This window comes from Nematolebias whitei, chromosome 16, assembly GCF_014905685.2.
Source record: "Nematolebias whitei isolate Nwh7 chromosome 16, NemWhi1, whole genome shotgun sequence".
Taxonomy (NCBI): Eukaryota; Metazoa; Chordata; class Actinopteri; order Cyprinodontiformes; family Rivulidae; genus Nematolebias; species Nematolebias whitei.
The window spans coordinates 10,889,699-10,905,555 of record NC_056513.1 but is presented as its reverse complement, the minus strand read 5'-3'; the positions used below and the strand labels follow the sequence as shown (position 1 = coordinate 10,905,555).

Below are 15,857 nucleotides of genomic sequence, written 5' to 3'. Positions count from 1 at the left end.
CCCACCACCCCCAAAATATATATATATATATATATATATATATATATATATATATATATATATACAGACCTTTCCAAAAAATTAGAATATAATGGAAAAGTTGTTTAACTTCCATAATTCCATTCAAAAAGTTAATCTTTAATAGATGATAGATTCAGGGCCAACAATTTAAATAATTTCAAGTATTTATTTGTTTAGTTTTACATAATTTGGGCTTCCAGCTCATGAAACCCACAAAAACAAGAATAAAAAAAAATTAGAATACTGTGATATACATCAGCCCACATTACTCAGTTTTTGCAGAAAAAAAGAACAAAATTATGATCACAACAAATCAATCAAAATATGTTACTTTCAAAACGATATGTCAATCTTCAATACTTGGTTGTGAATCCCTTCGCCTTAATCACTGCCTCGATGTGATGTGGCAGATTCAGATTTAGACAGGATCTATTTCAGAAAAAGAAACCCAGTTTAACTTTTAGTTTCCTTGCTAGGTTTTCCACAACATTCTGGTATATCCTCAAGCGGTGTCCAATAGGGACACCGCTTGAGGATAAAATCGAGGAAGAACTGCTGGGACCGGCTTCCTGGTTTGAAAAAAGCATCCATTTGGTTTTGACTAAGACTAAGCATGACTGATATAATTTGGAAAAAATATATTATCGTATGCCTGTGTTTTTGGAATAATCTTCGCATCAAAGCTCATTTCTGTGTCACAGGTGTTTGGTTTATTTAAAATGTTCATTTTTGTTGCATTTCAGAATTGAAATGTAAAACAACAGCCAGACGGAAGCGCGCCACAACTATAATGGAAGTCAGAACCACCCTGTGTAAGAAACTGTTCCAAATTAACTAATACACGTGCTTCCGGCTATTTGTTCATGTGTCATCATTTCAATTATTATCAGACTGTGCATTAACAGTAAATCCAAAATCATTTTATTTTGTACCAATGACTTAGCTTGAGAGTTTTTTTTATTTTAATTGCTTAATAATAGCTGGATGGCTCCCTCCATTACGTCTTCTACAATTCTTGTTTCTTCCCAGTGAGCCAATATCAGAACAATGAAATGCAGCGTCAATGTTGTTTGGATGGCATAAAGGAAATCCCACTTTCATACACGTGCGAGCGGAGAGCAGAGTACATTCTGGATGGTCAAGTCTGTGTCGATGCCTTCCTGAACTGCTGCAAGGAGATGAAACAACAGATAATTGATAAGAAAGAAGAAACGTTTAAATTAGCTCGCAGTAAAAAAACAAACAAAAAGATTGGGGTGGGGGGGGGTATTCACATATTTTTTCCTAAACAAATTATCATGTACTAACATTGTAGGTGAGGAAGATGAAAGTTACATGGACAGCAATGAAATAGTTTCTCGTACCAACTTTCCTGAAAGTTGGCTGTGGTCTGACATCACTCTTCCAGCTTGCGCTCAACCCAACTGGTGAGTCATCTGAAAGCTTGTACAAATAAACAAGCACACATAAAATTGGTCAAACTGTTGCCTCCTAAACCAGGAGTGTCCAGTCCTGGTCCTTGAGGGCCATTATTGTGCATGCTTCACTTGTCCTTCAACACACTCGAGTCAGTGATTGAGTTACCTTTTATACAAATACGATTTATACAAATCAGCTTTTTTGGAACAAAGAAAGCTCTAAATCATGCAGGATAGTTGCCTTCAAAGTCTAGAATTGGACACCCCTGATGTAGAGCTACCTCTGATTGAGTTGGCACTTTCCTGTGTTTCAGTGGGTCCACATCGCTGGTGAAAAATGTTCCTTTGCAAGACTCGATCACAACCTGGCAGTTCACTGGCATCAGCCTGTCACAAACACTTGGTGAGGAGTCCTTAACTACAGTTTGTGTTTTTCTTCCTTTACGATCACTTGAAAGTCCATTCTCTTCAAATGTTCCATCATTTTTCTGCTGCCTCTCATTGTTAAGGCATCTGTATCGGTGAGCCGTTGGAGGTAATTGTCCGTAAGGAATTCTTCATTGATCTCCGGTTGCCTTATTCTGCTGTTCGAGGGGAGCAGCTAGAAATCAAAGCAATCCTCCACAACTACAGCCCTGATCCCATCACTGTAAGTCACAAATTGGGCTTCTTTACATAGAACGTCAAAGTGAGGAGCAAAAAAAAAAATAAAGTTTTTAATTTTTTTGTGCAATGAATTTGTTCATTTTGAGTGTTACTTTATTAGAATCTGATCAAAGTCAAAGCAAACTTCTGGGAATATTGCATTTCTTCAGATTTATTTATTTGTGTTTATTTATTCATTTTTCCATTAATTTAAAATAAACAAAATAAATTCATCAAAATGAAAAAACATTGAATGAAGAGGGTGCAGAAAGAAGAAAACAATTCTTATAATATCTGCCCCTTATTAAAAAAAAAAAAAATATATATATATATATATATATAATATATATATATATATATATATATATATATATATTATATATACTTTTAAACAAACAACTCGGGCTTGAACAATCTCCAAATTGAAAACAAAAAACATCAAGCATCCATCACCATACCTTCCCAACAACTTTACCTTAATCATCTTTTTAAACATATAAATTGTTTTAGAAATGTTTATGTTGATATCAAGGCAGTTCCACAATCCTGTTCCCTGAATTACAACACAGCTCCTTCAGACCAGTTTGAAATGGAGTTTTTACAAACATTACAGTTCCCTTAAGGTTATAATGACTCTCCTTTTTAACAAATTTTAATTGACTATTTGGGGGTAATATTTTTATGAGCTTTATACATGACTTGTAAAATACTATATTCAACCAAATCATAAAATTTTAATAATTTCAACTCATGAAATAATATATTTGTTGGGTGATCGTAGCACTTCCTACTAATAATTCTTATAACTTTTTTTGTAAAAATAAAAATAGGGTTTGTAATAGTTTTGCGTGCTTTTCCCCAAACTTCAATATAGTATATTAAATATAGAACAATCATTACATTATACAATATATACAAAGCTTTGTCATTCAAAAACTCTTTTACTTTCTACATTAATGCAATTTATTTAGCTATTTTTATTCTTAAGTAATTTACATGAGATTTCCATGTCAGCTTCTCCATAACAACACCCCCAAATTTTATTTCATTAACTCTATGAATTTCAATATTGTCAATTTTAAATGGGACTTCAATAATTTTTTTTTCTATTACTAAACACCATGTAGTTTGTTTTTTTCCAAATTTAATGATAACTTATTAAGTTGGAACCAAGTTTGTATTTTTACGAATTCTGCCTGTATCATCTCTAACATCCGTTCAACATTTTCACCCGAACACAAAAATGTGGTATCATCCGCAAATAAAACACACTTCAAAAGCCCTGGCACATCAACCAGATCATTCACGTACAAATTAATGAGTAGTCTTGTACAGTGTAATCACTGATGAAAACTCATGGAAATGGCAACAGCACAGTGGTTAGTGCTGTCTCCTCATCACTACACGTTGTTGGGGTAAGTTCAAGCTCAGGAGCTTTCTGAGGGGACTTAACGTGTTCATCCTGGGTTTCCTTCAGGTACTTCAGTTTTTTTGAGACTAAAATATGCATTTGTTAATTGGATAATCTAAACTGACATGTGTGTGTATGGATGGTTGTTTGTCATGAGTTTCTATGTAGCTCTGTGATGGACTAATGACCTAACACAGGTGTACCCCTCCTTCTGCTCGTTGGTCACAAGAGACTGACACCAGCTTCTAGTGACCCCAAGCAGAATGCAGTGGGTAAAGAATGTGTGTAGATGCATTGAGCTTTAAATTATCTTTAATAGTTCTGTGTCTTTCTTTGTCTTTGTCTTGTTTCTAAGGTTCGTGTGTTCCTGATAGAAGAAGAGAACATTTGCAGTGTAGCCTCTAAACGAGGAAAGTACAAAGTGGAGGTCAATGTTGGAGCACACAGCACACGCTCCGTGCCCTTCATCATTATTCCCATGAAGGACGGTGAACGCAGCATTGAGGTCAAAGCATCTGTTAAGGACTCATCACTCAATGATGGCATTGCGAAGAAGCTGCGGGTGGTGGTAAGAGAATGCTTTTTATAGCATTGTACAGAAGAATAGTTCTCATCTCAATTCAAAATGTTTATTTTTTTAATTTTTTAACTAGAAATATTGCATTTCCTGCGAAAATGCAGTGTGAATGCTAATGGCAGAAGAACTTGCTGAAAGCTGAAATTAGCTTAAAAAGGCATACTGAAATGTAGCTGAAATGAAAGAACAAGCCTAAATTAGCAGAAAAAAAGCAATAAAAACACATATTTGCTGTATTAGGTTTAAATAGGCAGAAATGAGCACAAAAATTAGAAAATCTGTTAAAATTAGCAAAAAAAATCTAAAAAGTAGCCGAAACGACAAAAGGAAACTTAACCTATGAGAAGGAAGTGGAAAGAGCTGAAATGAGCTAAAACAAAATGTGGAATTAGCTAACAAAGCAAAAAATTGCGTAAAATCTAATAGTAGCTGAAATAGTAGAAAAAGCTGAAACTAGCAGAAAAAAACCTTAAAGGAGTATATCAAACTGAAATTAGCAGAAAAAAATTAATTTGGCTGAAAGTAGCAAAAATTACCATGAAAAACTTGAATTTATCTGAAAACAGCTGAAATTAGATTAAAAAAAATTCAAAAAGTTAGCTGAAAAGATAAAACAAGCTTAAATTAGCAGAAGAAAGCAGAAAGAATATGTTTGTCCAATTAGACTGAAAGAAGCAGAAATTAGCACAAAAAGTGGAAATTATCTGGAAAAAAGCTGAAATTAGCAAAAAATAGCTGAAAAGTAGCTAAAAAGGCAGAAAGAATCTTAAATTACCTGAATGAAGTGCAGAGAACATGTTCTTGTTTAATTAGGCTGAAAGCAGTTTAAATCAGTGAAAAAGTGGAATTAGCTGAAAAAGCTAAAATGAGCTTAAAACAGCTAAATAGTAGCTGAAATAGTAGAAAAAGCTGAAACTTGCATACATAAGATGAAAGGAGCATATCGAGCTGAAATTAGCAGAAAGAAGTTAGAAGAAGCACAAAAATGTTGCAGTTGGCTAAAAGAATCTGAAAGGAGCACAAAAAGGCTGAAAAACAGCTGAAAGTAGCTGAAAAATGAAGCCTAAATAAGCTGAACCAGAACAAAATGTGAAAGGAGCAGTAAAAGGTTTTAAACAGATCTAAAGAGTTGAAGGATGAAAAATGAGCTCAATTCATTTTCTATGAGGAAAAAAAAGTCAGAAAAGGCTAAATATTTCACATCAATACCAAACGTCATAGCAGCAAAGTTCATGTTCAATCATCCAGGATTGTCCTGTAACAGCTGAACATTTTGATCTATGATTTGTTGAAATAGTTTGAAAACTGTGGGAAGAGAATCGCGCTGAAAAATGTACGGAAGAAAAATGGATCACAACAGTGTGAATGCTTCATAAACATTCACACAATAATAAAACCAAGATACTTGACTGTTTTATTCACTATTTAACCTTTCATTTAAATTTTGATAAACTGAGATTTGGCATTAATTAATACAATACTTTCAGGCTGTAACGAGAAGAAAGGACATTCATAATGTTATCGGCAATTTATTGGTATTAGCCAAAAATGCTAACCGCTAGTTGAGGCTAACTTGAGGAATGGTGCTTGAAGCAGATCCTCCAAAGTTGTCAAAGTAGAATAAAGCCTGTAATGTTGTTGGAAAAAAAAAATCTAATTAAAACATAATTTTACACATTTTTACAAGAAAACTTTGGGTTGCCATAATAAAATAATAAATAAATAAAAATCTGAAAGTAACCTTGTTTTAGATTTAATTACTCTTCAAGTCATTAAACTATTCACGATCCTTCTTAATTAAGTCTAACTGGACTTGGGCACACTCCAGTTATTATATAAAAGCATTTAAAGGGTCAGTGATACAAATAAAACGCAGAAATGCCTGTTTTAAGTGTCCAAACAAAGGGGTTTATGTCAATTAATTAAATGGACAAAAAAAAGCACTCTTCAAGTACGTTTTTGTTTTAGTATTGGAGAGTTGCCTTTAAATAGTTTTTAAAAAATCACTTCTAATCATTTCAAAGTGAAATAGAAAATGACAAATGCAGATAATTTGAGAGGCTTTAAAACATTTTTTTTTAAGCAGCACATGTTTCTGTATCAACAAAAATAATTTATCATTATATTGGCAATCCAGAATCATTTAAAAACATGCCTAATGTTTATCTCATCTTGTTCTTTTCAGCCTGAAGGTGTTTTGATTAACTCTCCTCAGATTTTAACTATAGATCCAGTTACAAGAGGGCAAAGTATGTTTACACACAAATACTTCGTAGTGTTTTGGTGATAAGACTTTTCATGACCTAACTGACCATTCATGTATTCATTCCTTTAGATGGCAAACAGGAGGTAATAATGAACAGCAACATCCCCAAGAGTGATTTGATACCAAATTCACCAACGAGCACGCAGGTGTCTGTGACAGGTGAGAAATGCAGTTAAATGTGCAACACACATGTGATGCATGGACGATAAGCTCCGCTGTGGCTTTACTGTAACTGTGTGAGTGTTTATGAAGCATTCACACTGTTGTCATCCGTTTTTTATCTGCACGTTTTTTGTGCTGTTACAACAAGTCATAAATCAAAACATTCAGCTCTTTTAGGACAATCCTACTATGACTTTTGGTATTGGTGCAACTTTAGTTTTTTGAAATATTTAGCGTTTTCTGCCTTAAAATGAATTGAGCTCATTTTCCATCCTTCAAATCTTAAGATGTGTTTACAACCTTTTACTGCTCCTTTCACATTTTGTTCTGCTTCAGCTTCTTTCAGCTTACTTGTGTAAATTTAAACTTTTTTCAGCTACTTTCGACTAATTTCAGCTATTTGTTTTTATCCTTGCACATTATTTCTGCCAACTACAATGTTTTTGTGCTTTTTCTAACTTGTTTCTGCTAATTTCAGTTTGTTATGCTCCTTTCAGCTTATTTATGCAAGTTTCGGCTTTTTCTACTATTTCAGCTATTATTTAGCAGTTTTAGGCTAATTTTAGCTTTTTCAACTACTTTTTTTGCAGTAATTTCAATTTTTTTTTACTTCTACTTTTTTTATACTTCTGGTAAGTGAAGTTACTTTCTGCTTTCATAGCTACTAGTTTTATTTTATTTTTGATCATTTCAGCTTTTTTCAGATAATTTCCATTTTTTTGTGATGATTTTTGCTTCTTTCAGCAAATGTGTTCTTTGTGCTTTCTTCTGCTAATTTAAGCTTGTTCCAACTTTTCAGCTACATTTTTAGCATTATTTGGCTAATTTTGGCTGTTTTCAGATAGTCATGTTTTTCATGTTAATTTCTGCTACTTTCAGCCTAACCAACTTCTTTATGCTCCTTTTAGCTTTATTATGCTAGTTTCACCCATTTCTGCTTCTTCAGCCTCTATTCAGCAGCTTTAATGCTAATTTTAGCTTTTCAGCCAATTCCACATTTTTTGAGCTCATGTCAGCTCTTTCAGCTTCCTTCTGGAAGTTTAAACGTCTTTCTGCCTTTCAGCTACTTTTCAGACTTTTTTTTTCTAATTTCAGCTCTTTTAGCTACTTTCCTCATTTTTGTGCTAATTTTTGCTACCTATTTCAGCAAATATGTGTTCTTTCTGCTTTATCCTGCTAATTTACGCTTGTTCTTCCATTTCAGCATGTTTTTTGTTAGTTTCAGCTGTTTTTCTGCATTTTCTTCTGCAATGAGCATTCACACTGCATTTTTGCTGAAAATGCGATTTCTCCAGTTTAAAATGTGGTTGCTGAAATCTCTGACTGTGTAATTGTCTCCCTGTTAATTTTACCTTTGTGTCCTCTGGGTTTCTGTACTTGCAGGAAGAGAACAAGTGTCCGGATTGGTGGAAAACGCCATCAGTGGAAATTCGATGGGTACACTGATTCAAGCACCTGGAGGCTGTGGCGAACAGAACATGATCTACACAACCCTGCCGGTCATTGCAACCAGATATTTGGACAAAACCAACCAGTGGGAAGCTGTAGGCTTCCAGAAACGAGCTGAAGCCATAGAGCACATAAAAACTGGTAGGCTCACTTGCTGTAAATAAAGACAGAGATGGAACTCGTTTGAATGAGAATTCTCCATATGACTTTGAGTGGGGTGGGGAAAATAATTTAATTCCTCCTCCTAAGAAGGTTGTGTCTTTTGGTATGTCAAGGCTACAAAAATGAGTTGGCGTACAGAAAGAGTGATGGGTCTTTTGCAGTATGGAGTCATCACCCAAGTAGCAGCTGGTAATGCACTGAAACATTCACTAAATTATAATCAATTTAACTTTTATGCATCAAAAGCATATTTTAATTAAAAAAAATTATAAAACTTAACTGCTACACCATCTCTTCTCGTCCTCCAGGTTGACAGCATATGTTGCCAAAGTGTTTGCTATTGCTAACAGCTTGGTGGCAGTGCAGAATGATCATATCTGTGGTGCTGTGAAGTTTCTGATTCTCAATGCTCAGCAGCCTGATGGCATGTTTAGAGAAGTGGGAAATGTAATCCATGGAGAGATGATTGTGAGTGCACCACTGCAAACATTATGTATCTTAACTCTAATGAAATATCTACTAACACAACTGATTATGATCTGTTTTAGATAACGTATTGTTAGAGTTTTGGTCATGGTGACAGTGTTTTTTTTCTGACATGTTGGTGTTGTGTGTCCATGTGTAGGGTGATGTGCGCGGCAAAGATTCAGATGCTTCCATGACGGCCTTTTGCCTCATCGCCATGCAAGAGTCACGTACAATATGTGCTGGAACTGTTGGTGTGAGTACTTAACTGCATAATGTGGTTTTCTTTGCTTCCCAGTTTTTCGTTTTTACCTTCATTTTTTTTTCTTCTGATTTTATTTTCCAACTTCAAGTGTATGGGGAGCTGTGTGTAAAGTTGCACAGTCAAAAATTAACATCGGTATTTTTGGTTTATTTAGCTTTTAATAAGAAAAAAAGGGGGGGGGGTTTCAGTCATATTTTAACTATGGTATTCATAAATTTATAAATGCCATAGTTCTCAACTAAATATTTAATTTACAAGATAAATATTTATTTTACAAACTAAATACTTAACTTGAAAGTTAAATATTTAGTTAGTAAACTAAATATTTTGGTATAAATTGAATTTTTAATTTACACCTAAATATATAGTTTACTAACTAAATATTTAATTTCTAAGCTAAACATTTAATTCCTAAACTAAATATTTAATTTGCTAACTATATATTTAGTTGGACTTAAATACATATTTTACAAGCTAAACATTTAATTTCCAAAATAAATATTTAATTTGCTAACTAAATATTTACCTCAGACCTAAATATTTATCTTGCTAGTTAAATATTTAACTTGCTAGCTAAATATTTAACTTGCTGGTTAAATAGGTCCAAGCTAAATATTTAATCAGCAAATTAAATGTTTAGTTTAGGAATTAAATGTTTAGCTTAGAAATTAAATATTTAGTTAGTAAACTATATATTTAGGTGTAAATGAAATGTTTAATATATACCAAAATATTTAGTTTACTAAATAAATATTTAGGAATATATTAAATATATATAAATTAAGTAAATAGATAAATAAATAAAATAATTTTTTTTTTTTCAGGCTTTTAAGGTTCACACTGGTGTCTCTGAGTGACTGCCCAACAATCCATTCTGTGCCTTTATTTTTTTTTCTGTTTGTTTCTATTTGTTCAGAGTCTTCCTTCCAGTATAGAAAAATCAGTCAGCTATCTGGAGAAGCGTCTGCCCTCTCTCACCAATCCTTATGCTGTTGCCATGACATCATATGCCCTGGCCAATGAAAACAAACTGAACCGGGAAATCCTCTACAAGTTTGCTTCTTCTGGTATTTTATTACACGTTTTGAGGTTATATGTCTTAACCTGTACTGTACCTTTCTGCTCGCTCCACTTTTACATGATAAGAATGACATAAAATAATAAGTCTTACTGCAAACATATTACTGGGGCTGAACATGCTAAAAGGCAATAAGTAAAAAATTAAAATATATTTCTAAGGATAAGTTTGAAAGAAAATAGAAAGCCTATTATTTACAAATGGCACTTAGAACAGATATTGTGATTTTTCTACTTATGTATACTTTTTTCAAAAGAAAATGTATATTATGGTTACTTTACCATTTGATTTACTTGCATGATAAACAAAACATCAGACCCTTCAAAATTAATAGGATTCATCATTAAAACAGTTATTTTACGCTCAATCGTGTGATGATGTGAAATATATATATATATATATATATATATATATGTGTGTGTGTGTGTGTGTGTGTGCATTTTACTCAATTTCATTAGCGTTCATTTGTTTCTTCCAGAGTTTTCCCACTGGCCTGTTCCTGGAAACCACCAGTTCACACTAGAGGCAACAGCTTATGCTCTTCTGGCTCTCGTCAAGGCAAAGGTGAGCTTGTCCCTCTTTATTATGTTTCACACGCACTCAGACTTCACTGACGTTACATCACCTAGTTGTCCGCTGTAGCTCAGTGGTCAGTGTGATGGTTTTGTAAACCTGCTTGCATCTGGTGTAAAACAAATGTCGAAATCTCGTGCACAAATTCGATCGCTTTGGAAAAAAAACCACAGCGACGTTAGTTAAACTAAGTGTTAAACTGACAAGTTTAAACAATGAACAGTAAAACAAGGGTTTATTTTTTTCCCTTATTTCTCTGTAGGCCTTTGAAGATGCAAGACCAGTCGTTAGATGGTTCACCAAACAACAAAAAGTTGGTGGAGGCTATGGATCAACTCAGGTAACACAATTTGTTCTGGTAACTTAAGCCTTTGCAATAGCTTTTAATAAAATTTTACTTTTTCTTCTTTTATAATTTGACTTCTTCCCAATTTTTCCTTCACGTTACTCACTTTTATTTCTGTCCAGGCTACTATCATGGTGTACCAGGCTGTAGCAGAGTATTGGGCCAATGCTAAAGAACCGGACTATAATCTGAATGTGGACATCTTGTTGCCGGGCAGAGCAGCACCTGATAAGTACAACTTTAACAGAGAAAACCACTATGCCACAAGAACATCTAAAGTGAGATTAAAACTCTTCACACAAACAGCACTATGTGAATATTTATTTATTCTGTGTAGATTATACCTATACATGCATGGATATATTTATATTTATACCCAAACAGATTAATGACATAAACCAAAATGTGAAAGTGACTGCCACAGGAACAGGGGAAGCAACCGTAAAAGTAAGTTGCACTTTGTTTTTTAAATATAAATTGTGTGTGTGTTGGTGTGTGTCCTAGTCTGTTAAGACTAAACATTGTCTTATTGAGACCGACATGGCAGTTTGTGTAAACTAAAACTGACAGAATGGAATTTTTTTTTTTATTCATTTTTTTCAAATATAAATTATCAAAACAAAAAATGTTAACTCAACCTGCTAAATTGTTTAAATGTTCAGCTTTTTGTGTTTCGGACATATTTTAGTCAGTCAAATATGTTTGATGTTTTTTTGGGGGTTTTTTTTTTGACCCAACAATTTCGAAATGAGTCACAAAATAATTATTTTATTACAATAAAATAATCCAACTTTGTCTGTTTGACAGATGGTGTCGCTGTATTACGCTATTCCTAAAGTACAGGAAAGTGACTGCCAGAAGTTTAATATGACAGTGGAGTTAATCCCAGGTAACTGGTTTATTTGTATCTTTGTTGCTATTCCCCTTGTTTACTTTCCCAAAAGATCTTAAGCTCATCAAATGCTTTGCTCCTCCAGAGAAAATGACTGACGACGAAAAGACATACAAACTTAAAATAGAGGTTTTGTAAGTAGAGCCCACTGCACTCTGGCTTCTGTAAAAAAAAATAATAATAATTGCAAAACTACATTTTCTGTAAATTCTGTGTACAGGTATCTGAACAAGGAAAGAGACTCCACCATGTCAATTTTAGACATTGGCTTGCTAACTGGCTTCACAGTTAACACGAACGACCTGGACTTGGTGAGACATTAAACAAACACCCACATTCAGTGGAGTTCACCATTCAGCGTTAACAACAATACAAGCTAGAGAAATTGCATTTCCTGCGAAAATGCAGTGTGACCACTATTGCTGAAGAACTTGCTGAAAAACAGCTGAAATTTGCTTAGAAAAAAAAAGCATGCTGAATTGTAGGGGAAATGAAAGAACAAGCCTAATTTAGCAAAAGAAAGCAGAATTATTATTATTTTTTGATGAATTAAGATTAAATTAGCAGAAATGAGCACAAAAATAGGAAATTAGCAACAAAAAAGCTAAAATTAGCTAAATATAGCTGAAAAAGCAGAAAGAAGCTTAAACTACCAGAAGAAAGCGGAAAGAGCTGAAATGAGTTAGAAAAAAAAGTGGAATTGGATGAAAAGGCTAAAATGAGCATAAAACAGCTAAATGGTAGCTGAAATAGCAGAAAAGGCTGAAACTATTGGAAAAAACCTGAAAGAAGCTGAAAGAAGCTGAAATTAGCGAGTTAATTAGGTTGACAGTCGGCAGACTGTTGGGAGGAGTGGCCATCGCTCAGGGAGGAGTGCTGCCCGGCATTCGGGTGGTCCTACAGCCCGGAGGAACCGAGAAGCCAGCCAAGCCTGGGTGGATGGATCGGACGGCATCTGCAGCCGTCTTCTTAGGGTCCACTGTGGGATGGACCTTTACAAAAGATCCTTCCTGCCTACAGCCATCAGCATCTATAACATCTCTTCATGAAATGAGGATAACGAGTTACAACAACAAATCCCTTTGGGATTAATAAAGTATTTTGGAATTTGAATTAGCAAAAATTACCATGAAAAACTTGAATTAAAGCAGATAAAATTAGCTAAAAATGCAAAAAAGGTAGCTGAAAATGTGGAACAAGCTTAAATTAGCAGAAGAAAGAAGAAATAATACATTTTTGCCCATTTAGACTGAAAGAAGCAGAAATTAGCACAAAAATGTGGAATTAGCTGAAAAAGCTAAAATTAACATAAAACAGCTAAATAGTAGCTGGGATAGAAGAAAAAGCTGAAAATTGCATAAATAAGCTGAAAGGAGCATAACAAGCTGAAATGAGCAGAAAGCCATTAGAAGAATCACAAAAATGTTGTAGTAAGCAGAAAGAAGCTGAAAGGAGCGCAAAAAACTGAAGAAAAGAAAAAACCCAGCTGAAATTAGCTGAAAGTAGCTGGGAAAAAAGTTTAAATTTTCACAAGGAAGCTGAAAGAAGCTGAACCAGAACAAAATATGAAAGGAGCATTAAAAGTTTGTAAACAGAATGAGCTAAATTCATTTTTATGAGAAAAAAAATGATAGAAAAGGCGAAATATTTCAAAAAGCTAAAGTTGCACCAATACCAAAAGTCATAGCACCCTTCTCCTGAACGAGCTGAACGTTTTGATACCTAAGTTGCTGAAATAGCTTAAAAACTTTGGGGCGAGAATCACGCCCAAGAAAAACCATACGGAATAGTTAAAGTAACGAGAAGTCGAAATACGGAATAATAAATATAAACAGGAAAACAATAGTGTGAATGCTCAAAATCATCCACACGATAACAAAAACTCAAGGAGACAGAGGAGAACCAGACTGGGCATGGAAGTCACGATGGCTGACTGCTGATGGAGGAAAAGATTATTGAGTGTCAATGAACTGGGGCTAAAGAGGAAAGAGGAGACACTAATGCTGATTGAGAACAGGTGTAAGTGGAAATTGACTGAGGAAAAGTGAAAATGGCGCAGGAAACACACAAAAAGACCAACAGAACCAAACACAAAATATATTATTCCAAAGGGAATATACATAACAATAAACATAAAACCACACAAAAACAACCAAGGTTAAAAAATATGTCTACTAACATGTTCCTATGTGTGTAGTTGTCTAAAGGACCTGCCCGCACCATCGACAGATATGAGATGAACACTGTCTTGTCAGAGAGAGGCTCTCTTATCATCTACTTGGACAAAGTAAGACGTCACTCCTCCTTGTGTTTCCCACTCACTTTGATGTTGTTTGTTCAAGTTTATTTTATATTTATTTTTCGTTTCGCCACAGATTTCTCACAGGAGACCGGATGAGATTGCATTCAGGGTTCATCAAACATTAAAAGTGGGCATCTTACAACCAGCAACCATATCTGTTTATGAATATTATGAAAGTAAGTTTATAAAAGCTGCTTTTTTGTTTTTGCATTTTGATATCTCTTTTTTTTTTTTTTTTTTGTTACAATTAAATGCGCCTTGTTAAATAAAAAAAGAACTTTTCTTAAACTGACTTGTCTTGTGGCAACGTTAGGGATAACTGAATGTATTTTATGTAACAGATGTACACATTTTGATGTACTGCAAAAGCCAAAAACAGTTTAACGACTTTTATTTCCCCATTTCAGGAACACCTTGTGTGAAATTCTACCATCCAGAGAGAAGGGCTGGACACTTGCTGCAGCTCTGTAGAGGTGACGAATGCACGTGTGCAGAAGGTAAACAAGATTAGTGCTGTAGCAGTAGAGTTTATAATATTTCCTGCAGAGACATAACATTAAATGCAACCGTCCCTGGGTGAATACTAACTTTCTAGCGGTGCTTGCAATGAAATAAAAGGCTAAGAAAAGTTTCAATATTTTCATGCTGATTAGGCAGCAAATTGAAAATGGTATAGCTTTATTGGGCATTTGCACACTGATCATTCAAGTACTGTTTATAGATTTGTGGGAACCAATCAAAAATGTTGTTTGGAGGCATAAGGTTTACAAAAACAACAATGGAGAGATTCCTAACGCTTTAGATAATCCATGAACAGAATGACAATATAAGAAATCCATTAATCTTCCATCTGCAGCGACACAAACTCTTAAATCCCCAAACAATAACAAAATGAATTAATAAATCAAAATGAGTGGGTGGTGCGGTGGGCCAGTTGGTAGAGCTGTTGTTTCTCAGCTAGAAGAACACTGGATCAAATCCCGGCAAGGGTCCCTTTCTGGGCGGAGTTTGCATGTTCTCTCCATGCACTCGTGGGTTTTCTCGAGGTACTCCAGTTTCCTCCCACAGCCCAAAAACATGCATGTTAGGCTGATTGGTAACTCTAAATTGTCCCTAGGTGTGAATGAGAGAGTGAATGTTTGTTTGTCTCGTTTGTCTCTGTGTCCCGGTGACGGACTGGATGGATGGATGGATGGATGGATGGATGGATGGATGGATGGATGGATGGATGGATGGATGGATGGATGGATGGATGGATGGATGGATGGATGGATGGATGGATGGATGGATGGATGGATGGATGGATGGATGGATGGATGGATGGATGGATGGATGGATGGATGGATGGATGGATGGATGGACTGATGGATAAAATGCACCATATCAAGCTGTTTGTCTTCAATAAAGAACTTTCTAGCTAACCCTTCATCCGTTTAGAGCTATTGTGGATTTGTTATGATTTGTGTGGTCATGGTACAAGATTAACAGAAATTAACAGAGACTGTTGCCTGGAATGAAAATATATTTAACCAGCATCTATTTTAAAGTTTAACAATAATTAAACTAACACTATGAATAATCAGTTTTAGGACCCTAATGGGACCATATGCATATGCAAAGTCTGCATATAGCAACAAACTACGGTGGCCCTGAGATGTAAATGAACAACATTTGAAAAAAATGGAATTACATTTGAAAAAACCAATTTACCTAAAAAAAAAAAAAAAAAGTCAAAAACACGACAACATTTGGAAGAAAAAAAAAAGGAATTACATTACGCCAAAGCGGAAGTGGCCAAAGCGGAAGTAGTCAAAGTGGAAGTGGT

At 34.6% G+C, this 15,857-nt stretch overlaps 1 protein-coding gene across 1 annotated transcript in view; it reads left to right on the top strand.

The window, feature by feature from the left end:
• LOC119422319 (complement C3) overlaps positions 1-15,857 on the top strand; it is a 31,321-nt gene that overhangs the window by 12,044 nt on the left and 3,420 nt on the right. The window contains exons 17-39 of the mRNA XM_037689667.1: positions 765-833; positions 1,051-1,251; positions 1,337-1,448; positions 1,754-1,842; positions 1,949-2,088; positions 3,851-4,063; positions 6,258-6,321; positions 6,408-6,497; positions 7,884-8,090; positions 8,225-8,300; positions 8,420-8,579; positions 8,737-8,832; positions 9,758-9,908; positions 10,398-10,483; positions 10,755-10,832; positions 10,961-11,116; positions 11,223-11,285; positions 11,646-11,727; positions 11,816-11,864; positions 11,951-12,041; positions 13,928-14,017; positions 14,106-14,208; positions 14,440-14,529. Coding sequence (XP_037545595.1) covers positions 765-833; positions 1,051-1,251; positions 1,337-1,448; positions 1,754-1,842; positions 1,949-2,088; positions 3,851-4,063; positions 6,258-6,321; positions 6,408-6,497; positions 7,884-8,090; positions 8,225-8,300; positions 8,420-8,579; positions 8,737-8,832; positions 9,758-9,908; positions 10,398-10,483; positions 10,755-10,832; positions 10,961-11,116; positions 11,223-11,285; positions 11,646-11,727; positions 11,816-11,864; positions 11,951-12,041; positions 13,928-14,017; positions 14,106-14,208; positions 14,440-14,529 — 2,556 coding nt within the window. The remainder of the gene's footprint in view (positions 1-764; positions 834-1,050; positions 1,252-1,336; positions 1,449-1,753; positions 1,843-1,948; positions 2,089-3,850; positions 4,064-6,257; positions 6,322-6,407; positions 6,498-7,883; positions 8,091-8,224; positions 8,301-8,419; positions 8,580-8,736; positions 8,833-9,757; positions 9,909-10,397; positions 10,484-10,754; positions 10,833-10,960; positions 11,117-11,222; positions 11,286-11,645; positions 11,728-11,815; positions 11,865-11,950; positions 12,042-13,927; positions 14,018-14,105; positions 14,209-14,439; positions 14,530-15,857) is intronic.